This window comes from Amblyomma mixtum, chromosome 2 (genome assembly GCF_055824585.1).
Source record: "Amblyomma mixtum isolate Tamu chromosome 2, ASM5582458v1, whole genome shotgun sequence".
Classification (NCBI taxonomy): domain Eukaryota; kingdom Metazoa; phylum Arthropoda; class Arachnida; order Ixodida; family Ixodidae; genus Amblyomma; species Amblyomma mixtum.
This window is the reverse complement of record NC_143013.1, coordinates 127,446,308-127,473,960: the sequence shown is the minus strand read 5'-3', so window position 1 is coordinate 127,473,960 and position 27,653 is coordinate 127,446,308. Positions and strand designations below refer to the sequence as shown.

At 45.1% G+C, this 27,653-nt stretch overlaps 1 protein-coding gene and 1 long non-coding RNA gene across 2 annotated transcripts; both read left to right on the top strand.

Annotated features, from left to right (window-relative positions):
- Positions 1 to 27,447, top strand: LOC149360831 (4-vinylphenol methyltransferase 2-like). The gene is made up of 4 exons (XM_089572526.1): positions 1 to 134; positions 16,240 to 16,379; positions 19,222 to 19,387; positions 27,157 to 27,447. Exons 1-4 carry the CDS (start codon positions 44 to 46, stop codon positions 27,363 to 27,365), a joined length of 606 nt encoding a protein of 201 aa, XP_089428652.1. The 5' UTR covers positions 1 to 43; the 3' UTR covers positions 27,366 to 27,447.
- On the top strand, positions 7,487 to 12,024 carry LOC149360832 (uncharacterized). The gene is made up of 4 exons (XR_016288875.1): positions 7,487 to 8,330; positions 8,712 to 8,780; positions 9,295 to 9,359; positions 11,889 to 12,024. It is a non-coding gene; the product is annotated as an uncharacterized LOC149360832 (long non-coding RNA).
- Positions 27,448 to 27,653: the final 206 nt, after the last annotated feature.

The window sequence follows — 27,653 nt, the reverse complement described above, 5'->3', positions numbered from 1 at the left end:
TGGGCACCGCACGCCAAAACAACACTGACGATAAGACCGATGCATGGTCCTTAGGGGTCTTCAAACCAAAATAACTACACCTACATTCCAGGCGCTTTTCGTGGCACTGGCCGATAGGGCGCTGCATCTAAACTGTGAGTAGTTCCCCAGCAAACCATGAATATGCAGAGGATGTCCACTAATGGTCCTCACGTCCAATGTCTATGTATCGATATCCTCTGCATGTTGAGAGGACTATCGGATTCAGATATCAGTTAGTGGATATTCAGATGACATTCATACATGTTTTTCTTTCAGCACAGTGGAAGATTTGGAAATGTGCAAACAGCTTACCAGAAAACACATTAAAATTATGTTGCCTTTAAATTTTATTTTTTTTTGCTTTCGCAATCTGAAGTTTTCAGGAGTGAATTATTTAGGCAGTCAGCAATTACATGCTTTGATTTTATTTTATGCAAGCAAATGCATGTGAAGTACGATTATTTGAAGAAACTTCTCAAGTTAGACTGAAACCCACAAACGCCGCGAATTTCAAACCAGAACCGCAACTAGAACTGTGTTGATATTAGGCAGCCCAACGGCCATGGGCATCATCATTAGCCGCGGCGGCCGCGAAGCGACGTTTTCTTGGTCCCTTTCAGCGTTCGTTTGCACATTTTATTTTTTCGCGTGTTCACATTTTCTTCGTTGTGGCGGCAAGCTTGTACGCGTCGTATACCGTCCTGTGCCAGCATTGTGCAGTGTACTGGGGGACTACGTGAAGAACGGCAAGAATGGTGAGTTTTTGCACACTTTTCTCTCAAACAAGTGTTAGTGTTCGTTTGTGGAATTGTGCAGTTTTCGTGCTGGCGATTTCACCAGTCGGTTTATCAGTTCGTGGAGTGCATAGATAGCTTAAAAATGCGTGGCGTTTAGTTAACTGGATTTGTCCCTGAAGCGGAGGCATGGTACAGTAGTGGCGCGGGAATGCCTGTGGCGGCCGCCTGGCATGCTATGACCCTCACTACAAAGGTAGAGTTTCCAGTCTCCGGCGGCTCAAGAAGACAGTTTTGGCAGGTCTTGTGTTGGTGTAAAATTTGCTAACAGGTCCCCTTTCGTTGCAGCTCTTCTCTTCAAAACTAACTGGGCTTTGTTTTTAGTCAAGCTCTTCTGTTTAAATTTGCCTTTTGCGGTCTGACATTGCTTTTTCATCTTTGTGCTTTTAAAGAAACCTTTGTGGGTTCTTTCTTACTTGTAATTTTCTCCTATTTCAGTTGTTGCTCACTTCATGATATTTGGTTCTTGACTGTTTTTGTCTTTCAGCTTGTGGTTTCTATAACTTTTGCTGAAAATATCTTTTTATTGCAGTGTGTCAATGCAAGTAGTGCTGAGAAAATTCTTGCTACTGTTCGTGTGCCCCAGTACGGGGTTACATTATATAAAATGAGTTGCAAATTGTAAACCTGTAATGCAACTGGGTGTGACCATTCTTCTCTCCTGTTCATTTTCAGGTATTTTGGAGAGCATGTTCAGAAAAGAGGCTGTCTGTATGTTGTCACTCACTAGCTGCATTTGCTCCATCAAGACAAAGAGCTGGTATGAAACTGTTTTTCGCGCTTCATTCTTAGGTTATTAGTCATGACCTATGGAAAGCAAATAGCTTTCACCAAATATATTCTAGTTCTTCATTAAAGACAGGCTAATTGCCAACTACTGCCACATCTTTCGTCTTAACATAACGCATAAAAATTCAAGCAATCACGTTTCACTGGCGTAATTAACTCACTTGAGTTAAACCTGTTTTCTCACACGTCCCAACTTCGGTTCCGCAAATGCTTTCATGAAGCACAATTTATAATGTTCGGTAGTGATTAACATACATTTATAGCTTCTGGGTCTGGAAAGAGCTTTGATTTTAGACGTCTCCAAGGCATGTTTCTATGTTAAACTCCAGGTTTCTACAATAAAACTAAGGCACCTCAACAATGACTATTTGGTTTTCTACAGGGTTGCTGACTTTCTTTCTAACTGCACATCATTTGACTGTTAATGCAACCAACTCTTATGGTGTTCCAATCCTTTCAGGCATGCCTCAAGGATGTGCTTTAGCATGTTAACTTTTTCTGACCTGTATTAGCAGTTCATTTAGTGTTGTTTCTGCTTGTTTTTTGCTGCTGATTGTGTCATCTAATGCTTAATAACTGATGGTTCTGACACTGCATCACTTCAGACTGAATTCAGTAATGCTGTGTAACGCTTTCTCTAGAATCTGGAGCTTTACTTTCTGTTACAAATTTATGAGCATTTCTCATAGCCAGGCACCCTGTTCTTGTTATTTTTACAAATAGTTGCCTGGACTTTCTGCATAGAAGTACTTTAGCGTGCATTATACAACTTTTAGCAAAAATTTATGGAAGTCCAACTAGTATTGCTTAAGTAATATCAAAATCTAATTGCATGCTGATGCATTTGGAAAACAATTTTCACAATGGCAATGAAAAAGTACGTGCCAGCCCATTCCAATTTTGTTCCCATCCGTGTTTCCTCATGCTGCATTCCCCGATTATGATCTACCAACCAGAATTATTACAATATCGACCATTCATGGCTCTTTTTTCCATGTGTGCTTTCATACTGAATGTGTCCTATCGTTCTGCATAGATGCTGTTCGATCGAACAAGATGTTCTCAACAACACTGGCCGAGATAGAAGAAGTGGTAAAAAAATGGCTGCAGCATGCGTCCTGCAGGCGGAAGCAGCTCCAGGAAAGGCACGCAAAGAAAGCTGAGGCAAGTTGATTCCCTTATACCTTTTGTGAGCTTGAGACTGTTTTTGTGTGTACAGTGATGGCCAAAAGTGTGCTTGTCTGCATAGACCTGGCATACCCAAAGGTTACATTCCACACCTCGTGTTATCCACTTTTGATTTTTGTGAGCATTTGTGTGCACACTATTAGTTTTTGGTTTGCTGCCTCATGTAGCCTAACATTTTTAGTCCCCTGGTACACAATTAGGTGCACTGCAAATTCACAAAGCTTGGAGCATAGTCTGCGTAGCTTAGATTGTTTCATTTAAGGCTAATTAATTGAGCAGATAGAACGCTTTGTATACAACTGAAAGAGCAAATATATTTCACAAAATTGTAAGCTTGGCACTGTCACCTCCAATGTTTTGGTGGTAGATTTTGGCCCTATAACTGATGTCATTTTTTTTTCTCAGAATTTGGTTTGATTTGGTTCATGGGATTTAACGTCAAAAAGCGACTGGCTATGAGGGACACTGTGTGGAGGGCTGTGGATAATTTTGACCACTCTGGGTTCTTTTTATCATGCACTGACGTTGCTACACTGGCATCTTGCGTGCCTGTGTAGCCTCCACAGCCAGGATCAAACCTTGGGTTGCCAGGCTCAATAGTCGAGTGCCCTAACCACTGACTGGTTAGAGCCCATGCGACCTTACATCACATCTGTCTTCAAAATGATTTGAAGATGCCTAGGGTGACAATTTCATAGATCTGGATTTTAAAAATTTTGTTTCCAATTTTTTAGCAGTTTTCATACCTAGAAAACGTTCGCCATTTGTGTTCTCTCTCCGCTGGAATGATAAGGACTGTTTTGAATCGAAGTTTGTTTTATGGGGTTTAACGTCCCAAAGTCACTCGGGCTATGAGGAACGCCGTAGCGAAGGGCTCTGGAAATTTCGACCACCTGGGGTTCTTTAACGTGCACTGACATAGCACAGCATACGATAAATGGCACCTAAATACAGTCACTTTCTGAAAAGTTCTGCGATTTAGTACAAATAGCACATCATTGAATGTTTTGATTCCTAGTTGCATTTGTATTCGCCTGTAGTGTCATTCTGGAGCTAATTTTTTCCAAGCAGAAACTGCTTTAGCATACACGTTTTTCTCCACAAAGTGCATTTTTTAGTTACTTGACTACTCAAGTAACTTCGATTCAAAACAGTCCTTATCATTCCAGCGGAGAGAGAACACAAATGGCAAACGTTTTCTAGGTATGGAAACTGCTAAAAAATTGGAAACAAAATTTTTAAAATCCAGATCTATGAAATTGTCACCCTAGGCATCTTCAAATAATTTTGAAGACAGATGTGATGTAAGGGCGCATGGGCTCTAACCAGTCAGTGGTTAGGGCACTCGACTATTGAGCCTGGCAACCCAAGGTTTGATCCTGGCTGTGGAGGCTACACAGGCATGGAAGGTGCCTGTGTAGCAATGTCAGTGCATGATAAAAAAAACCCAGAGTGGTCAAAATTATCCACAGCCCTCCACACAGCGTCCCTCATAGCCAGTCGCTTTTTGACGTTAAATCCCATGAACCAAATAAAACCGAATTCTGAGAAAAAAAAATGACATCAGTTATAGGGTCAAAATCTACCACCAAAACATTGGAGGTCACAGTGCCAAGCTTAAGATTTTGTGAAATATATTTGCTCTTTCAGTTGTATACAAAGCGTTCTATCCGCTCAATTAATTAGCCTTAAATCAAAAAATCTAAGCTATGCAGACTATGCTCCAAGCTTTGTGAATTTGCAGTGCACCTAATTGTGTAATTGTGACTACTATTTAATACTATGTATTGTGCTCTATTATATTCACAGGCCACTCGAAATCAAGTGGGGACCTCTCCAGAGTAGGCGTCCGCCATTCCTCATTTTGCTTGGATTGTGCCTGCACCTTGGCTTTGTCACAGTGGTGGGGTACCTGACTGGGTAATAAAGATACATAAGAATAATGGTGGTCTTGCCCAGTGCTTTGTTATATTGACACAGCATCATTACATTCAGCGTAGAACACCCGGCACCTCCCTCCACAACCCACAAAAATATTGGATGAATATCTATTCAGCGTCCATTAAATATCTCAGAGTGACCATATGTGGCCAAAATATGGACATTATATAAACATCCACTGTTATCAAAATGAAGCTCATATGGATATTCTATGGACATAATATGAACTTGTGAGAATATTATATGGACATCTGATATTTTATAAATTATATTATATGGATATCCCCTGAACATTACTTGGTTGGCTGGGGCAACATTTGTTTATGCCAGACAGTATTTGATAACAATTCATGTGGCTGCATTCTTTCCGATGTTTTTTTGTTCTTTGATATCCAGTAACGACGCAAGGTGGTGTCATTTATTAACAAATATCATGCGCATTGTCGTCGAGGCCTGTCTCTTGTTTGTCACCGTGCCTTAAACGACCCTCGAATACAGCGGAGCTAGCTAGTTACCTTTTGTTGAGGTCAAGTTTATATTTCTTAATAAATACGACGTTGCGCCAACAAGCCAAGAAATCATCACAAAACTGCTAGGTTCTAATATCAGTTTGCGCACCAAAATTATTGCTGTCGAACTCAAAAAACGAAAACAAATTTGGATGCATAAGCAGTTTTCAGAACGGCGACGTGTCTTTACAGCACGACAAGGATAGCGATCATTAAATGCAGTCAACTGAGCTTTGCCATAGCGTTCTCGAAATCAACAACTTTTGAGCAAAAATTGGTCCCTGCCAACATGGTTACAAAGTGCCTATTCGTACATACTTCAGGGTAAGCGCGCGGGTTACTCGAGGTAGTATTTTTTCTGTAGGTGTTTGAAGTACGAGTGTGGGTTATACGCAGGAGCACGTTATTGGCGCAAAAATACGGTAATTAGCGTAAACATTGCGGTTGGCTAAAGCAGCCCGAGATTCGGCCTGCAAGAATAGATTAACTATGTGGCTTCAAGTGTCTCGTGAAGGGTGTCTGACTCCACGGATGTTTGATTTTACAGCTCCGGATTACGCACGATTACCTGCGTAGGCTTATACTTTTAGCTCGCTACCAAAATAAAACCAAAAAACACCACAGCTATTGACCATGCTCTTACACAACAGTCTTCAGTACTCAGCGAATAGTGATGGTGTAAGACAGGCCCTCGGCGGCTGTCGGCGGCTGGCGCTTAAGGCAGAAGACGACGAAGAGTTAAACAACGTTCCGATGCTCGTGCGTGCTCGGGACTGACCGCTGCCTCTGGTCTGCACCTGAACTGTTTCGCTAATTGTGTGCTACGCAGCGCCTTGGAAGACTCCAGCACTGCAATGGAGTTACAGTCGACCTTGCTTCGAGACATAAAATCTAGGAAAGCATACGATGCAATACAAACATCAAACATCAACTGTGTACGACAATCTTTATAGCAAAGGCGCATTATGACGTAAAGTCACCTCATACTGGTGTGGTCTAAAACAGGAAGGAGAGAAATATATCCAACATCATTAAGCGCCTTTGCTAGCTCACAGAAACTATGCGAGTTGCTCCCGAAAGTTGACGCTCAAATACAAGACTGCATGCGCAAGATGTATGGTGAGGTTGTCTTGAACGAACTCTCAAACAGCACGTTTAGTGAGGCCTAGTAAGATTACATTTCAGAAACTGGAGCCGATTCAGTAATGTTTTGGAAAAATATACACCACATAAAAAAAGCATATACTGAACGTATATATACTCTATCTTGAAGTGATATTCGGCGCAAAGCGACCAAAAGGCAGTAGCACTCGCAAAAGAAATCATTTATTGTTCTGATCATTCTTGTATTTAACACAATCTGAATCTTGATGAAAGCCGTCGGTACTGCTAGTGGAAATCAAAAGCGAAGGAGGAGGATGACGGAATCTGAAGAGTTCTGAAATTCAGCCAGGAGGTTATCAGGCCAAAACGTTTCTAACAGCAGTAGCTAAACAATAGCACTTTCTCTCTCATTGACGAAGGGCCACTGGTTGTAATGCACTCATCATCAAATAGCGGGTTATTAACGAACACGAAGTGAGCTGCAAGAGCATCATCATGAGACTATACGGTAGCTGGAAATGTCGACTCTGAGCATTTTTCGAACCCCTATATCACCACATGCTTCTGATCACGGGCATACGATGATAGAGTTCCGGTATTCTCTTCGCAAATCCTGTACAGGCACTCATGAAGCCAAGCCACTGTGGTCGATCCTCAACCAAGATGGCACTACTTCTGTGAGGCTAAAACCAAAATAGCTCATTGGCGCTTGGCACAAAATTTTGGAATGTGATAATCCACAGTCAGAACCTCCTCTGTGTACAAGCCCGGAGAGTGGCGTTCAAACCGATATCCGTTACTAAGCATCTCGCAGAGCCGCTTCTCGACAGTTGGTTTGAGTAACATTTCACCGAGCTGGTATCATTGCCATTGCGAAAAAATAACTTTTTAAGCACTCCGCAAAATCGACACACTACGGTGGCTCAGTGGTTAGGGCACTCGTCTACTGCGGTTGCTTAAAAAGCAACCGCAGCAGCCGCGTTTTGACACCCGCGAAACGCAATAGGCGCCAGTGTGTGGTGTGATGTCACGGAAAGTTAAAGATCCTCAGGTGGTCGACATTATTCCAGAACCCTTCACTAGGCCACCTCTTTCTCGCTTTCTCATTTAACTGCTTCCTACATTCCTACCCCAGTCAACCACGGATATCCGTGGTATATCCGAGTAAGGTCCGAATCTCCAGTGCCAGGCTGGGATGTCCATAGGGCATGCCTACGTATGTCCATATTCGGATATACGCATCGGAGATTCTGTGTATGTACGAGGGACGTTCGTTTTTGGATGGCTGGCGGACATCCGCCGGCGGATGTCCGAGGAGTATCCGTAAACATCCCTCTTGGGATGTGAGCTTACATGACATATATAATTTGTTTTCCCTCAGACGAACATTTTAAAACAAATTCTATTTTGCCAATGCCAAAATTCACACAATCACATTTCTACCACCAACTAGTTTAATATTCAGATTGATTAAGATCACTCAACTATGGTGTTGATGTTAAAGAACCAGAATTAAACGAATCGCTTGGCTTTCTGGCGCCAGTGCTCATAATTAACGCCCTTTTATCCTGCAGCACTCCTTCGAGGTAACCGAGGCATGTAGCCATGCATGCTGCCTTCCATGAAAACAAACCCTAATAAACTCCTACCAGGGGCCGCGGCAGAGCGGTAAGCCTAAAAGTCAACCCAATCCAATCTATCAGCCAACAGCCAAGCCAATATTTGTGGCGCGATCCGCGATGGTCTCGTTGGTTTTCGTCGCGTGGTTCTCCTTTCGACCTTTACTTTTGCTGCAATGTGCGGTTTGTTCGCTCTGTGGTTGCTTGGCTGTGCTACAAATGTGTTGTGTCATCTACGCGCTCGAAAAGACGTTCGTTTGATTCTGAGGCTCTCGTGAAAAAGCTCCGGTGTCGCCTGACCCCTTGCCGAGACATGCTTTGTTGCTTTGGATGAAAGAAGCGGCCATGGTGTTAACACTTGCGAGGTAAGTAACTGCTTGAAAATTACTTTCAGGTTGTTGCTGTGGGATGACTAAACCGCATTAACGCAGTTGTACTCTGTTGCGCTACTTGTTTGCCACGGAGTGGAAGTTGCAAGCACTATGCATTAGCTGCCGCAAACGTGTTTCTCGTGTTTGTGAAAAAAAGTTGACCTACGTTTCTCATCAAAGGAGGTGATTCGTTGCCACCCCTGCAGAATTCTGCCATGGATGGAGACGGTGTGTAGTTGCATGGTGTTTAAGGCAGTTGCGCGTAGGTTCATAATTACGATGAAACAGAATGCACGAAAAGCATAGTGCCAGGACGGTGTTAGTTTTTCAGTGCTTCGCGACTTAGTTTTTCTTACTTTTCTGTTGCCTTTGCAGTGTGGATGTGGCCCGGCTACCGAGTGTATTGGTGCCTACATTAATTATGCCAAGCCGTGGAAAGCACAGGTAGGTTGAAAATGTCATATAAAAGTTGTGCATACTTCCACAGCTTATTAATTTATTTATTAGGCTTGCCAAATGGAAGTCTCCAACCATCCACTCACTACACAGTACTTTGCACTGTGCAGTAGCATTGTTTAGGAAAGCTTAACTGTTGTGTTAAATTTGCGAGCTTCAGTCACATTTTTCACTTACTTCCCAATCACTGAGTGCAATGAGCTCTTGCAGTGCTTTGGTATAACTTTGCCAAACATGTTATGCCCACAGGGCTCAATGCTGAGCCAGATAGCAGGACCATATATGGCACCGCTAGAGCCACATGTTCCTGGATTGTGACCAGACCTCTCTTCCTTACTCCTGTGCAGCTGTGGATCATCAAATATGCTGTCAGTGCCCTGATGCGTGATTCATCAGTGAACCCTGTGGGCATTGTAGTTTCGACAGAGATTGTGTTTTGCTGCATCATTGACAACGTGCAGTATAAGGTGCTCTCTCATACTTTATTTTCTTGTCCATACAGTGTGGATGTGACTGACCTAAGCTAGCAGCTATATAGTACCTGCAGCTTACAGCAGCAACCTTCAGGTAAGTTTGAACTACAGTGCAAGTTTGACCCTGTCACATAATGGATACTTTCCTTCTGTTTGCTCTGTGCAGCGGAGGGTATCTAGCTATACTGCAGTGTACTTGTACAATAATGGATAAAAATTTGTGGTATGAGAGTTCTTTGTGTAACATTTTCTCTGTGCTGTTAGCCAGAGCAATTTAATCAAAAGCCTAGAACCAGGAGGGGACATGGATACTCGATCTTATTGAACAACTTTCAGCTAACTGCCTGGCGAGGCAATGCAAAAATAAATATTTTCGGAAAATCGACATCCAGCAAACTTTTCTCTATGAGTGTACCTTGTGCCCAACCTAAGTCATTAGCTAGCTTGCAACGATGTGGTAAGGATCCCTACTCTTGCACTTGAATTTTTTTGACCATCAGTGTGGAAGTGACTGCCTGTGGGAGTAGCTGTGGTGTCTTGCAATGTAAAAGACAAAAGAGCTACTACTGGGGCGAGTTGGAAATACATACTTGAAGGAATTGGTGAGCGCTATAGAAACACTGAAAAGGGACAAACGCACAGGACGAAGCGCTTTCTAACTACTGTTTAATCTCAGAAGAAACATGACTATATACACACATTTGACGACAAGAATGAAGGAAAAACAGGTAAAAACTACGCGCGCTTACAACAGCCGAAGATTACTGTTCTTGAGGGAGGTTAATTCTGTTCCCCCTAACATCACTGAAGGGGAGCTGACGCATTGCTTATCTGGAGCAATGTGCATTGCAAAAGCTTCGATAATTTCTTGTTCCCGTCTGTTTCTAGCCCTACCTATTACTTTGGTGTTTTTTAGCAAGGGTATGCATTTATAGTGTGCGAAATGAGGTGCCAGATTCCCGGACTTTGCAAGTTGTTCACTTGATCTTTCGTGTTCCCGGAGCCTCTTGTTAAGGCATCTTCCCGTTTGCCCTGCGTAAGTTTGTTGGCAGCTGAGGGGAATGCTGTAAATGACGTTTTCGTCACACTTTAGATAGGTGTTTTCGTGTTTGGTGTTGCACCCAGGTTTCTTTTTGTGGTCTTCATTCTCGTTGACCTTTTTACACATTCCAATGAGCTTATTGGGAGCTGAAGAAACCACCTGGACTCCGTACTTGTTAGCTGTCCTCCTTATTCTGTGGGAGATATTGTGAACCTACGGCATCACGGCAGGGCGTCCCTCGTAGCTCATTTTCTTAGTTTTGTGGGACCCAGTAACTTCTCTTAGTAAGCTTTCAGCAATGCCGCAAAGTAACTGCTCCGGATAACCGCTCTCCTTCAATTGGGAGACCTGTTGGTCTACGCTCTGAATTATCGAGTGGGGGCAAGATTTTCTTATAGCTGGTTTCAGGCAAGACGTAGCTACAGCTCGCTTTACAATTCTGGAATGACTGATAATTCACAGCGTAGACCAACAGGTCTCCCGATTGAAGTAGAGCGGTTACCCGTAGCAGTTACTTTGCTGTACTGCTGAAAGCTTACTAAGAGAAGTTACTGGGTCCCACAAAACTAAGAAAACGAGCTACGAGGGACGCCCTGCCGTGATGCCGTATGTTCACAATATCTCCCACAGAATAAGGAGGACAGCTAACAAGTATGGAGTCCAGGTGGTTTCTTCAGCTCCCAATAAGCTCATTGGAATGTGTAAAAAGGTCAACGAGAATGAAGACCACAAAAAGAAACCTGGGTGCAACACCAAACACGAAAACACCTATGTAAAGTGTGACGAAAACGTCATTTACAGCATTCCCCTCAGCTGCCAACAAACTTACGCAGGGCAAACGGGAAGATGCCTTAACAAGAGGCTCCGGGAACACGAAAGATCAAGTGAACAACTTCCAAAGTCCGGGAATCTGGCACCTCATTTCGCACACTGTAAATGCATACCCTTGCTAAAGAACACCAAAGTAATAGGTAGGGCTAGAAACTGACGGGAACGAGAAATTATCGAAAATTTTGCAATGCACGTTGCTCCAGATAAGCAATGCGTCAGCTCCCCTTCAGTGATGTTAGGGGGAACAGAATTAACCTACCTCAAGAATAGTAATCTTCGGCTGTTGTAAGCTCGCATAGTTTTTACCTGTTTTTCCTTCATTCTTGTCAGTGCGTGTGTTCCTCCCTCGTGTGTATGATATGAAGTCAAATGTTTGTATTTAGTCATGTTTCTTCTGAGATTAAACAGTTGTCCTGTGTGTTTATCCCTTTTCCGTGTTTTTATAGCGCTCACCAATTCCTTCAAGCTTGCAATGTACACGCATTTTTCATGAACTGGTACAAAGCTTTGCAGTCGGGCATTTGTTTTTGCAGTTTTTTTTGGAAAAGCAAAATATTTTGTATTGCAAGAAATATTCTCACCTCTGTTGCTTACAACTTACTAGTTGTTCAAGATGTAAACATGCTTTCAGAGCGGCAGATGACTAATTTACTTGGCACGGTGGACTTACTGCATACAACTGAATGGTGTCTGTCAAATTCGCTTGCTTTAATGACATATTCTGAACTTAATGTTTACTGTTTTCTGCAGAAGACGTCCCCGGCTTGTCTACAAATTCATCATGGTCTGTACAGTATCCTTCCTGCTGCTGTGTATGGCCGGCTTGATGAATTCCTCATGAAGACTGAAGACGGCATTTATGTCATAATAAAATCATCCCGACTGATATGCTTTGCCATTTTGGTCGATTGCTTTACAGATTCATGCAGATTACATACAGCAAGGTGTATGTCCGATTTCAGACACTCTGCGGGCTTTTAATAAGCCCAGTGGCCCTGGGAGGTGCACTGATTGGTGGTTGTAGTTCTGGCTTGCCTCATAATGGTGAAGAATGCATTACCTGCAAATATCCTCAAAAGATCCGCCGGCGGATATCCGAGATGGATATCTGTCGGCAGTCTAAATAATTATATTTGTACCTCCGTCGGAGGTCCGTGCGAGAGCCGTTGGACGTCGGCGGATCTCCCACGGATATCCGTATATCCAGTAAAGGACATACCTCGGACGTCCAGTGAATGTACACTGGTTGATTGGGACCCTCACGGCACCATTAAAGTGTCCACAGCGAAGTGAGACGCGTACTGCACCATTTTATTCCCTCAAAAAACTGTTTATAAAATGTACGGAGTGCATGGACATCCAAGATTCTAAACAAAACATCATTCCCGGTTTAAATTATTTATAACTTCTAAGCGATTCATCGGCTTCCTATTAACCTTTGAAGTCAAATGCTTACTTGGGAGCATCCTCCGCGTAGTCACAGTGACCATGCTAAAGAGTGCTCGGTGATGTAAACCCGTCAAGGCAAGCGCCGGAATTTGTTACCATATTTATAAATGAGAATTGTGCTTGTTGCAATTCCTATTTGTAAGTTTTATGTAAAGCTTACAAAACCGCAAAACCTTCACCGGTATTTAACCGAAAGCTCCAACCCCGACGGTAAGAGCCTAGCAAAACCGTCTGCGGCGTGTAAGTGATCGTCTCTTCACTGTATGTGCCTAGATAGAGCGCTCCTCATCGTAGTCTTCGACACATCACTGCCTAGCGCAAGTGCTCAGTCCAGCGGCACTGCCCGCTCATCGTCGTCGTCATCATGATGATTCAAAACTTTATTACCATAACAGAGGAGTTTGGAGCATGCAGGCTCCCTGGCCCCCGCACGGCGCCACTGCACCCAAGCGTTTATTTTCCTGCACTCCACAAAGCTGGCACCCCTGTCGGTGGCGATGGTCTCCACGATCGGGTCCTCAGAGCGCAGCAGGATCTCTCAATCCTCTCAGAGCATTAATCCTGTGGTTCTGACTCCAGGAAAATCGTCTCTTGCGTGCCCGCAGCCGACACAGCGTGAACGCTCCGTCCCGCAGCGCTGCCCGCTCACCGTCGTTTTCTACACAGCACTAAAGCGGAGGCTCTGAGTCGAGCAAAATTCTCTTTTGCGCGTACGCTAAACAAAAAAGACACAAAATGCAATCTGCCATGTGCATCTTTCAGTTGGGTCATTCATTCATGAAAAATCAGCAAAATCAGTTGGCAAAAAAAGTCCCGTGTTCTCGCTCTCAATTGATTGTTGTGAACATACTCTGTCATTCTCTTTGGCTAGCTGCAGGATACTCATTTGCATCGCATAGGTAGTTTAAGTGTCCCACTGAAACAAGTGAGAGCCAGAAAGAACACGAATAAGTAGGCGTCAGGCGGAAGCTACTCGCTTTACTCGGTTTCTAGCTTTGCATTGAAATATGTAATACTTCATTATGCTTATATTAGGCTTATTTAGGCTTATATATTCCAGTCAAAAACTGCGACAGGGCTGAACCAAATATACCACAAAATTTCTTGTTGTCCTGTCATTACTACGGACTATCCCGTAGTATTGCGAGTTGCCTGTAGCTGCAACACTTCTAGTTCGGTCATTAGGACAGGCGGTAGCACATTACTACAGGAAATCCGGTTGTCGTGACAAAATTTTCTGTCATGAAGTTCCAAATTGCGCCAGAAAATTTGTTGTGAGGACTAAAATTGTCTTTAGTGTTTTTCGGTAATGACTTGCGATGTACTGACTGTGTACCCGTTGACCAACCGCAACTATTCAGCGCGCATCTAAAAGCCGGCCTTAACATGTGAAGCGCCCCTTTGCGTCAGATATGCTCGCAAGTTCAAGTTACACAAAATTTTTGTTTCAGGAAAACAAACCAACCCGCTTGCACGTGACATATTATTACCTGACAATATTATAATCTGCTGAAGGCGCCTTCCGACACGCTCTGTACCTTCGCCAATGTTCCTCTTCGCGCAAAAACACTGAGAGGAGTGGCCGGTAAGTGCCTGCTCCTCTGTACCTTTTCCTGTCGAGACGGTATCCAGAATCCTGCAACGTTGGGAAAATTAATTGCTCGACCATCGGAGCGATGAGCAACCGGGTTTTGAATCCGCCATTCAATAGGTCCTGTACCTAATCAGAGTATGCGGCCTCCATTGTGACAACGTCGGTTATCTGTGATGTCCGACCCCGGTACGCTCTCCATCTTCCATGTTTTATACAGTGGTTAGGGAGTGATGGCAGGATATTCTAAAAAGGCTATCGACCCCGCTTCGCAGCAAGATTTAGCGAAAGCCAAATCTGAGCCAGTCAACTGTATGGCGCGTCCGCACAAGACAGAACCTGGTAATGAAAACTATCAACCGTTTTCGACGGGGTAGCCACTCCTAAACCTATCTAATTAACAGGCTGTTGTTCAACAGGTGTGTGCATGACAGGAGGTTTTCACGCATTCGGAAACCGAAGGGGGTCATGGCCAGCTTTTCATGTTCGGTCGTGCTGTAGCTATGGCGCTCGAGTCGTTTGTTGTTCTTCAGTAGGCTATCGTGCTGAAACGTTCCATACGAGCTGCACATATAAACTATGTGAACTAGGAATCCATACGACTTCCATACAGTGTCCATGACAGCATATAGTCTCCGCAAATCTCTATGTGCGCTTAGACATATTCTGTATCGTCTCCATAAGCTCTATATAGGCTCCATATAATTCCATAACGAAACATGGAAATATGGAACTCCTCATGCGGAAACTTTTAGTAAAGTAGGAGTCACGTTTTCATTCATTCGGCTGTTTTTAAATATCAAGGAACAAATCAAGGCGTATAATCGAAGAATCAAGCAAATGGCTTCTTTTGTAAAGACAGGTTAACATATCAGGACAGCGTCAAAAGACTTATTTTTATTCGCTTGGTTACTATTTGTAAGACAGCGCTGAAGCGCTTACAGAAAGTGACTTTAGGTTATAGGTGTTTAACAACGTAATCATAATATCAAAATATATAGCTACGGTAACTGTTCAAGCGACACAAGATTTCATACATGACACGATACAGTTGAAGCTGTTGTAAACAGCGTATGTCCGCTCCGTACTGCCATCATACGATAAATCTCAAGAATTGAGGGATTGTTCCCAGCTTCCTACCATAACAATAAATATTTGCGAGATACAAAAACTGGATTGTTTTTCTCTCACTCTTGTGGACCTGAGTTCGTTGACTCCTATGCCGCAGTATATGAAGGGGACAACGTTACCTGCGGTAAGTAATGCCAGCAAAACAATCGGCGCCTGCTTTTTTATCGCTGCAAGAGATCGTTCCGACAGATACCAAGGATTGTTTTGTCTGACGCTTGAGACCACTTCAGTCTATTGACTGCTATGTTGCAGTAAATAAAAGGGACAATGTTACCTGCCGTAAATATTAGACTAAAAGCGATGGACGACTGTTTTCGGTGTCGCTGCAGTAAAACCTCACTAAGAGTGTTTTGACAACGGGCAGCCGACGTGATACAATCAATGACATTTTAGCGCACCCTTTCAGAACGCAATTCTCTACCGCACTCGGCTCACGTCTACTCTCAGAGCTACGCTGCCCCAAACTTCTGTGAAAAATCTGTCAACATTGCCAGCTCATGCCCCTTGAGATGACTAAGCGCTCACAGGGTGACTCGAAAATGGGACCTGGGCCATCGGAACGAAGCGGCGTTGATCTGAGCCCTGTGGGCTTCGTATCTTTGAACACCAACTTGTACCTAGAGAATCTCAAGGGCCTATACAGTGTGCAGTTCAAGAGGCCATCCAGCTTACCGGATCAGTATCTTGACTGTGGCTGCGGACCAGCAAACTTCTTGGCAGATGAATTGCTTCCTCGACTGCGACCATGCAAGCGCGTCGTGGCAGTCGACATATGCGTTGAAATGCTTGACTACGCCAGGAAATATCACCAGGAGCCGGATGTGTTCTATGAGCTTTTCGATATAGTGCACGGCAATCCTGAACACATTCTCGAAAAGTATGGCTCGTTTGATCGAGTGTACGCGTTCCTGACACTGCATTTTGTGTCAGACTTGGAGGTGGCATACCGCAACATTTATCGGCTGCTTAAGGACGGCGGAGAATGCCTGGCTGTTAGCTTCAACAGGACCAGCATCACGGACACATGGCAGGAGGTGTACGAGATGGAAGCATGGATGGACCTCATTCCCGTAAGTAATGGTTCGGCGTTTCAAAGGTTCAGCAGTACGCTCTCTAAGCACAGAGTGCACGGAAAGTTTTGATGCCATGACGCTGCGATGGTTGCATTATAAATAGGATGATTGGGAATATGTGACAAATGAGCAGAAGTCTATTTTATCTGAGGCTTCGTTGGCTACTGCAGCCTTCGTTGCATAATTTTCAGATATCTCGCTCTAGCAGCGCTCTTTAAAATCCCCAAGTATCTCTTAGAACATTATGCACAATGTTCTTTGTTGTAGAGATATTTAGGCATAATTTTTGTCCTGATATAGCATTTCAGCACTTCGCAGTAAAGTGTGAACAACGTGCAGACTGATAAATTCCAGTTATAAAGGGTAAAGGCAACTAACTTGTAACATTTGGCCAAAACATTAAAATTCTTCATTCCTTTACGTTCCACATCTGCGCTTTAAGAAATACTTCCAGTATACACAGAGTTCCAACAACATTGCCTAAGATTCGGAAGTGAAGCCACTAGTGGCGGCCGTTTTGCCTATGTTTCAAACTACGCTGACCTCCTGATTCCGCGAGGCATATCGCAGACTGCCGTACATTTTAACTGCCACGGATATATATTTCACATATGGTTAAAATCATACTGCGCTCAGCACCAGCAATCATCTTTTCTGGTCTAGGTGTCATTTCTTTTTTCTACAACGCTGCAAAAAATTGCAGTTTATCAAATTTTCTCAAAAAAATTGCAAAATGTGAAGTGCTTTACAAATAAATGTTCGTAAATCTGACGCAGCTTAGAACTGCTTAGAACTTATAAAAACGAGCATCTATTTCAGCACACCCAGTGAAGGTATTTAGTTTACTGTTATTTATGCGCTCAAATTGCCCGGATACGAAACAATACATGAGCAAGTCTTTCAGCTATTTATCCATTTCGCTGTGATTTTGATATTCGTAAACATTGTTGCCTCAAATCTGAACGGGAAGTGCGCAACCGGAAAACCATACAGCAGGTATCTGATGGGCAGCTTAGGCTGTTCCATTCTGTCTGCTTAATATTATTTTCGGAAAGAGTGGCCACTTTTGCAGGTAAACATACAATATCAGGCAAGAAAAACAAAGGCTGGTAGCCTTGATAAACACTAATTCACTGCCCAAACCAGTTAACCCCTGCTTTCAACGTTTCTATTCAACGTCCTTTTATAGATAACAGCTTCATGAGGTCAGGGGCGGTGTTAATCGCCGAGCTTCCCCTCATCTAAACTGCCTCTCACGTGTTAATCAAGTTATATACAACATGTATGTACAAAGACGTATATATATACGGCGGTGCTAAACAATTAAAAAGCAAGAGTCAAAGTTATCGAACCAACAAACATTGCTATGCTCAGTGCGAATAAAAGTAGACCTCATAAAGTACAAAAGGAACAACGTCATTGAGCCATCAAAAGGCACTTAGTATCTGGGAGGACACAAACCATTCTCTTCAAAACAAAATTACTTATTTACTACCAGTATATTGGAACTGAGGGGAGATTGGGTTACACATTTCCACGTAAGCAACTTCAACAGCATCTTTAATTTTATTACCTTGATTTCTACAAGCAAAATTAAACCAGGCAGAAGAAAAAGTTGTCTGAAATGTGATTCAGCATTTGGAGAGATCCCAGGCGAGTAAAAAGATCCTTGGCAGCGCAGTACCTCACAGCAATCACTAGGCGCTTCAGCTAGAAAGGCGTTCACTGAAACTATTCGCTCTAGATAGGGGCCACGGAGAAGAGATTCGAATCTATAAGGTACTCGGAAGCTCTGAGCAACAAGAACTGGCAAGAGCAGCACGAAAGGTGCGAAGCGATCGATGTTTTCTACAAAGCACCGATGAGAGCGCTCTAATCGCGGCGCATTCGGCCGCACGGAGAACGCTGTCACGTGGTATTTTTTTTTTAAATGCGCGTACTTTTGTTTTAACCGAATAAAAGCGGCCACGCTCAGTCTATCTCGTTGGAAGTGCCCAGGTTGGGCAATATTTGTGCAGCTCCAAAACTTTCCTATTGACGCCTGAACGTTTCAAGCTATATTTCAAAAGTTAATTTATTTATCTCGACTAAATATTCAAATAAAAGAAGCGGAAAAAATTGTACTGTAACTTTAGATAAACATTAACAATATCCACGCGATTTCAGTTCCGAAGAACGCTTAGTTTTTTTTTTATAAATCTTGGTCCAGTTAGCTGGGACAGCCTGTATACTTCAGACTGACTTTCGTTTCGCTACATCCGCCGGCTATGGAGATAAAGATGCTTTACCGTGTCGGAAAATTGAAATTTCTTGCCAGCTGCATTAAGAATCAAATGTGTAAAATATTGTTTATGCTGCATTTGTTTGCTAGAAGCAATGTTTACCGACAAAACAGGTACATGTCTCTCCTTTCACTGCGTAAATTGATTCTATTTTTGCTTTCTTCGCTCGCTGCGTCCCTCGTTTTCTTCGAAATACATTCGAGCTCACGAGAGCGGATAGTTCATCTTCCAGTCTTTCACAAACAAACGGATGTCGACTTCATCAATACTGAGGGAAACTAAGGCAGCATGTTAATCTTGAGCCCTTAAGAATTCCTTCAAGATTAGAAAATTTATCTGACAAGTGTCCAGGCGATTATAAAGCTCTGAGTAAACCACAACTCGGACAGCATACTGGGCGTCGCATAGTTGGTTAACCTCAGTACCTTCCTGTTTATCTTTCTCTTTGTCTCTCGCTCTCAATAAACCAAAAATAATCATTCCTACTACGCGCAGATTGTAAACCGCACTTCTGTAAAAATTAGCTGATACCGTAACGGGACACTGCTTTCATACAGGATCCCTGTGCTGTGCTGTCCAAGCGGTTCCGCGTCAACCAGACTGTACACCGTCAAGAGGTAGAGGCTCAGGAAAGAAGTGCTATCGATGCAGCTGGACTGGAGCTGGTTGCCTGCCGCACTTACACTAGCCAGTGGACGCTGCCTACCGCGAATGCATGGATGGGTAAGTGTAAGCGTACACAACTACCAAGTGATTGTGTGGTAGAAATTAGTAAAGCCTCTGAATCAAGGGTGGTACATCTCTTAGAGAGTGTCGTGTTGTTTTAACTGAACCATGAGAGTTTCCTCAAAATTAGTCCCTCAGTCACTTGCAGTGCAAGATGACGGTGATTGTTAATGAATTGTATATTAAACACAACATAATTATTCATCGAAGGAGACAAGCAATTATTGTTGGTCACAATCGCGCTATTGTGGGTGGTCAGCGCCAGCTTGTTCACAGTGTGTTTTAGCAGTGTCGTCTGTTTTGAATCAGGCTTCCACTGATGAGGGGATACTGTCTGTATTTCAGTGCTTGACGGATTACGACGACTTAATTATAGTCTGAGAAACTGTTTGGGAAAGACTTGAGCATCTCTCAGTGGTGTGCGTTTCAGGTCAGCGTCCCGACAGCATTAGCCGAATAGTCCACCAGCCCCACGTTTGTGGCCTTTCGTACACGTGCAGCATTCAAGGTGTAACGCTACCCCTTCAGCTACTTTCACTGCCGTCCAGCAACGCATAGCATGTGCAAAGGCACCGCTGGCACATGCCATATTGTAACTCCTACAGTTGCCACTGTGCGCATAAACACAGTGAAGAGCTTTACAATCACGCTGATCATTATGATTATTCCCCCTTCCCCTTCCTGACGCGCAGTGCATGAGGGTCTAAGGTGCAATCAGCGTTCATACATACATACAAAGTGGCATACAATACCAGAAAAAAGTAAGAGAAAAGTAAGTGAAAACAGCGGTAAATTGTTAAATTGGTAAATTGGTTTTTGAGGAAAGGAAATGGCGCAGTATCTGCCTCACATATCTCGGGGGACACGTGAACCACGCCGTAAGCGAAAGAAGCAAGGTAGGAGTGAAAAAGGTGCCGTAGTGGAGGTCTTCGGAATAATTTCGACCACCTGGGGATCTTTAACGTACACTGACATCGCACAGCACACCGGCGTCTCTTGCGTTTCGCGTCCACCGAAACGCGTCCGCCGCGGTCGGGTTCGAACTCGGGTACTCCGGCTCGGTAGCGAGCGCCTTAACACCGCGGCAGGTAGAAAACAGTGCGATAAGGAAGGCTTAAAAAAAGTAACGAATTCAAAATTCAAATAAAAACTTGATGTGCCAGGACACATACAGCAATATTGAGTACCGAAAAACAATGAGTGTAGAGGTCGAAACACTTTCTTAAATCTCATGAGCCGCGCGCTCCTGAAGTGTTTCGCAATACACACGTGGCATCTTGTGATCCGACATGATCAAAATTATCTGGACGTAAGCATCCGTAATTAAACTCGTCGGATTGCAGTATCATTGCTTTGCTGGTCGCTGGAGGATTAACAGCCGCTTTCGCAGCCCGGACCACGCGGTTTTGGTGTTCTGGACAAGCTTTTGAAGTGAAAAGCTTCACTAGGCTCGTCAAAACCGCGCTTCACGTGCGCCTCACTACAGATTTGCCACAGCGGCGCATGCGTGAAACCGAGTGACATCACGCGGAGCGCAGGTGGCCACTGCTTCCGCAGCCGTCATCGCCGCGGCGCGCTGGCTCCGTCGCCTGACCTTCCGCCGCCGCCTACGTGGATGCCTCCGGCCCCCACCATGGGGGATGGTTCACGGCCGCAGTCGTCCACGAATCCAAAACAGTGAACGGCCTTACTTTCCGAGCCCGTGACATAACACACGCGGAGGAGCTCGCCATTGCTTTGGCTGCATCTCATTCCAATTCAAAAACAATTATTTCCGACTCGCGAGGGGCATGTCGGAACGTCGAGCAGGGCTGGGTACCGTATCTAGCCTACCGCATTCTCCAAAACAGCGTCTATACCGGGGACCCCGCTCACCGGCGTATCGTTTGGGCTCCTGCTCACATGGGCCTTGAGGGAAATGAGGCAGCTGACGCCGCCGCCCGCGCGCTCTCTCACCGGACATTCCCCTCCGACCCCGACGATCAGGAACTCGAATTCTCTCCAGCTTACTCGTTTAGAGACATTTCTTTACTTTATCAATCTGGCCATAGTCTTTATCCCCGCCCGTGTAAAGGTCTCTCAAAGGCGGAGGAGCGGCTTCTGCTTCGCCTATATACAAATACTTTGCTGTGCCCGGCAGCTCTAAAACACTTTGACCCTTCTTTCTCTGGCAGCTGTCCGCACTGTGCGGAGAAGTCTTCGGACATCTACCACATGGTGTGGGCCTGCCCCTACAACCCTGCTATCCCCCCTCACCCCAACCCAACCCGGGAGGACTGGGAGGCGACCCTGCTCGGCTGCTCTGACCTGCAGGCCCAACGGGCCCTGGTCGCGCGAGCCCGGGCAGCGGCCGACGCCACTGGGGTCCCGAACTAGGGACCTCCACCTAGTACTTGTGAGGGCTGGCCCCCTTTGGGTCAGCTCATACCTCACCTCCCGAAGTTTATCTGTAAATAAATGTTTTCCACCACCACCACCGCCGCCGCGCGCTACTGCGCATGTGCGCAGCCGCTTCTCCTCCTTGCCACCGTTTGACCTTTCGCCGCAGCTGTGCGCAGTGCAAATTTGAAAGCAAGGGCATATAACGCGCACTTGCCCATAGAACAGGCGCAGACACTCGCCATTAAAGGAGAAGAAGCAACACTCGGACGGCGCAGAAACACCGATCCAAATGTGGTAGCTTGACAGTTGGCTGAAAAGCAGCGAGGGCTTTTCGCTTCGAGATATCCAGGCTTAACCCTAGCTAAGCCACAGCCAATTTTTTTCTTCTATAGAGTAAAGCTAGCTGATCGGACTAGAGTACGTGGTAGTTAATGCAGGGCTCGTATGAAAAGGTAATCTGGAGCGACATTTTTTGGTGTTTGGTGCCGTCCTGCTGCGACCGCTCCCTCCGCCTGATAACGATGAAGTTAGCTCAAGGCGAGCCACCACCAAAGCGCACGTGGTGCGGACGCGATTGGATGCACGTTTCGTCAATAAACACTATAACGCGTTTGCGTGAACATTCACCTATAAAAGTGATGGTATAAAATAGAAAAAATCCCAAAGGGAAAACGTTCTATGCCAGGAGACAACGCTGAGGGCAAAGAACATGTGAAGAAATTGTACAGCATGCTGGATATTATTACTCACTGCTGGCAAGTGCACTTCATTATTAGTCCTACCTCTACCAACCCAGCCGCAACCATGCTCGATTCCATAGTACCCATATTTTAAAAGCGCGGAGATAACATTTGTATCGTACAGATTTCGGACCACACGGATGCCGGCACAAGGAACCAGTCCGCTCATGAAGCGACCAGGGAGCGCCTTGTTACCTCCGCTGCACCCTTTTGACAAGGACATTCCGTATGCGTCTTTCAAACGTGCAGGTGGCCTGAAGAGCATTTTCACCTTAAATATTTGATTAAATTACCTCAGGAACGTCAGTCGTCGCCGTCTTCATCGTAACACCTCCCAGCGTTTTTTCGCTGACACCTCTCAGCTCTCTGGGGTGGTCCAAGTTTTCATTAACAAGCTTTGTGCTTACACCCCTGACATCATCCGCAAATGGATCGCGCCCAATCACCCACGATCATCTTCGCCGATGCCGCAAGAGCGCAGATTACTGAAATGCCCTTACTGTTCCCTCGATAGAAACTGGATCTATTCCATTTAATATGACAAGGGCGCCTTGGCAACCAAACATACCGCACTCACAGACGCCACAGCATTCAGCATTCTGTTCTCTTTCGGCCTCCACAGCACAAAGCAGGACCTCTTTGTCCATGGTAGACAAAGTGGCCTTATACAAGCAGCGTGATGCGGGGCTTCTCACTCCACTTTGTGGGTTACAAATACCCTCTTTCCGATTTTTAATTTTATAACATCGAATTAAACTATTACTTCATATAATAGATCCTCTTCTTCGAACCCCGCAAACATGGCCACATGTCTTCCTCTGGCTTAATAAAAGTGCATTCATTCATTATTAGCCAGTTTTTCTAACACCTTGCATGCACTGTATTGAAACGGCATATTTGCAATTACGTTTGCGGGCGATTTATGCTCAGCTTGACAAAGTTCAGGTGACGTAATAAGTTTTGATGCTCAGTACCCGTCGACTGGTTAAATTTCTGTAATATCTAAAGCGTTTCATGGCAGCAGCACTTAAGGACAGGTTTCCCGGTTCTGTGGCATTCTACGGTTCTACGAGGAGCAAGGAGAGGCAGACAATCGAAGTTCGATGCGCCGACCTGGATGATCCACCTACTTGACCATCTTAAGCTCCCGCTGCGCTTGCCTTCTTGTGGTGACCAATTCGTTACCTCAACCCATATTTGCGCAAATGAGTTATGTCCCTGTATACCTAAACGTCTGTAAATTAAATTAAATATTTTTGACATAGAAAGTTTATTCTGCTTCAGAATTCAAAGTCATCAGTAACTTATGGAAGCCTTGTTTTCTGAACACTGACTTTTGAGCAGTCCTACAATGTAGGGCACTGCGCACACACTCTACTTAGTGCGTGTGGTACAGCTTGACACATCTGACATACAATCAAATTTCACGTTTCTCATCGCCCTTGGTCGTGTCATCACAACGGCATGCAAATCTCGTTGGCTCTTCTTGCGAAATCGCAATGTGGTCGATGCCGTCGAAGATGTTCACTGCTTGCTAAGAAGGCCGGTGGCTATTTCTTAACAAACACAACACACAGAATTAAAGGCAGAAGTGTCACGATTCCCACGTGCAAAGTTTAGATGATATTGAACCAACGCTAGCGGGTAGAAGCTTTTATATACTAAACTTTTCGTGTTACTGCTCAGAAAAAGAGGTGCTCTAGATATAGGAAGCTAGGCATCCATGAGTTCAGGAACCTTCGGCTGCCTCTTCTTGGCATCATAGGACCTGCCCATACCAATTTACTCACCTTTATTTCAATTGTATTACGCGCTTTATATTTTGTTGCGAAAGCAACACTACGCTAGTCGCCGAGCCATTTCGCAGAGCCGATGCAAGGCCATACTGCGCATGCGCGAGGAGCAGTGGCGTCACACGGCGCACACCTGGCGCGCTGGCGCCGTCGCAGCGCGGGTGACTCAGAGGTGCCGCCGCCGCGCTCGCCAGTTGCGCATGCAGGGTAGCGGTGCATAGCTAGCGTGCCGGGGCCGCCGCCGCTACCGCGCGCTCTCCATCGCCAGTCTTTCTCTCTCTCTCTCTCTCTCTTCTCGTTGCTCTCGGAATCCTTCAGGTTTAACCACAGCTAAACCACTGTCAGTTGTTTTCGTGGGGCATTTAGTACTGCGCCCCTGATAGCCCAAGTTTCGTTTCGGGACTTTAAACCCTACAATTCACTGTTGGGTAGCACCCGTTTCTTCCCTAACCCACTGTTCTCTCTTTCTGTCTCTTAATGTTACATCTGTCAATTTCTTTCGCATGGCTTGATGCGCTGTTTTCAATTTGAACTGAACCTTTTCCTTAGCCTCTACGTTTCTGCGCCATAGGTGATTACCGGCAAGACACAGCTGTTTTATAGTTTCCCCTTGGAGTGTTGTGCAAAACGAATATTCACAATCGGAGAGGTCCTTCCCAATGCGCTCCGCCGTATTATTATTCTTCTAGTATAGTTCACCTTCGAATATGGGGATCGGTGGTTACTGCCTACCTTAAGTAGAGTTATATCTTCACCATTTCCGATTCGTCACAGCATATCGTTAAGTTGGTCTCTTGCCAGGTTCTTGAACATTGCTCGACTCTTCTATTTATTGACGTCAAGAGCACCAATTCTGTTTTGCCACTCTAGGTTCTCAATCATGCGCAGCGATTCATGGCCTGAGTTACTCAGCAAAACAATATCGTGAGCCAATCCAAAATAACAAAAAAAGTTTTGCCTTAGCTTTTATCACTAGCTCTCCTCAACCACGTTATGTAAATAACTCCTGGCCACAAGGAGTGAATAGCAGTGGAGATTTTGTCCCTCCCTGCATGACGCTCTTTCCTGATTGGTGTTTTCTCGCTTCCCTTGCGGGGGCTATTACCACCTTGCATTTAGTATAAATATTGTAACGTGGCGGCCAGCCGAAGAATGAGGCGTGGTGAACCATGAACAAAAGATGATTTAATGGCCGCTGGCCTAGCGCGAGCGCTCCGTCCCGCGCCACTGCCAGCTTCGTCTTCGTCACACTACCCGGGGCCACCGAGCGATCGTCCCGATCGGTGACGAACAGAGGCGCGAAATGGCGATGGTCTTGAGTAGAGGGTTGAACAGTATGTAGAAGAAGGTGCATTGCTGACCGCCACAGTGGATGAGATGATTGAAGGATGAGTCCCGGTTCACGAAGCATCCGGGCCGGAGGGTGCCAGGAGCTCACGGCCGAGGTCCTTGAACGCACCGAACGGCAGGGGCAGGGGGGGGGGGGGGGGCGGTGTCTCATATGTGGGCAGGCTCTTGGGTCGGTCGGGTCTCGGGTCGGTCGGGTCTTGAGTCATCGTGTCTTGTGGTCCGGGCGGGGGACGGGGCTGGGGTGAGCGGCGAGGTCGGTTCAGGTCGGGCGGGCTGGGGCATGGCGGGCGGCGCGGACCAGGCACTCACGACCGACGCCCACGGCAGGCGCAGGACACCGAAGCTCCGGGACCAGGATGGCGATGAAGGGAACCTAGCACCTCCACCAAATGTAACGTGGTGGCCAGCCGAAGAATGAGGCAGGGGGAACCATGAACAAGAGATGATTTAATGGCCGCTGGCCTAGCGCGAGCGCTCCGTCCCGCGCCACTGCCAGCTTCGTCTTCGTCACAATATTTTCCAGCCTGCAGTGGGGCGAGTGGATGCAAAATGCGATGAATGAATAGTGAAAGGTGCAAATACACGGAAATTAAATTTTTAACAACACATTACTCAGCTGCTACAAAACTCAGTCAAAGATGTCTTGCTGGAAGATATTCGTGGGGCATATCGTTTTGAGCATTACAGGCACACAGCAACTTTACTGAGAACAGGTTAACAATTCTACGTCGTACAAAAACATGGGGTCCTAATGTCAGCTTTTCATAGAGGTCTTCTTTAGGGTAGCCCGCTATTAATGTGAACCTTTAATGCGAGCTCACCTAAAACAGAGCGCTGCGTCAATAAATAGATCAGCTTCCGATCGCAATTTACACGTGAGGCACTGTCACATCCAGGGAAAGCAACGCGTACCATAAGCAGTTTTCCTCTGAGAAAATATCGATTCCCTCGGTTGCAGCGTACTATGAGAAAAACTAATGACGGCGACTTCTGAGTACGAAATCCCGATGTACTCGAGAAGCACATGCATTGAATTAAGCGGACATTACGTGAAGCGTATATCTGCTTAAGAATACTCGAGGAGTCCTGCTATTCTCTGCTGATTTTAGTACTCAAACAAAGACAAAGCAGTAGGTGACGTTATAACTGGTACAGGTAGCGAACTAAATGGCAATGACATTTTCATGCATAGCAGTTGAAATGATTGCATCAAGAAAAGGCCGAACGTTCAAGATTAATCTTGAACGCAAAGTGCGTTAATGAACCAGTCGATGGATAGACCGTGCATGGCCATGAAAAGGACAAAAACACAGTGACTTGGTATAACGCCTACTTCAATGGAAGCAATGGCGTTTCTGCATTGAAGGACCAAGCTATTTAATTTGCTCCCGTAGTTTCTTATCATACGACTAAGGTTATATTATCAGAGCGACTTAATCAGAAGTGTAAACTAAATCGCTTGCCTTGCTAAACGCTGCACTGCCTGCTTCTTTCCACGCAGAAAACTACGTGCGGTTCTTCAAGTTGGATGCGCGGGTGCCGGATGAAAAGCGAAGCGCATTTCAGGATGTCTTCATGTCTTCTCTGATCAAAAGACTGACTCCCACTTCAAATGGAGTTGGCCTCAGTTATGATGTCATCGTCGCTCACTCCCAGAAGCCCGCTTCGCCTTCTAGTGCAATCCTGCCACGCCCGCTAATCTCTGCGTAAACAAGCAAGGTCCTTCAAAACTTCTGTTAGAACATACACGAAATTATATATTAAATAAATACTGGTTGTTAGCACGCTCTCAGTTCATTGCCATTATTATTACCTGCCTCGTAGAGGCCAGTGGTGAGGCTTTACATCACTTCAGGGGTGTAACACCCTCCTCAAATGAAACCAGCGCTGTCATAGAAAGATGGACCCTTACATAAACGACTGATAAGGTACAGATATAGCATGCATATGCGCATATATAATCATACATGGCAATGTGTATGAGATTATATAGTTATA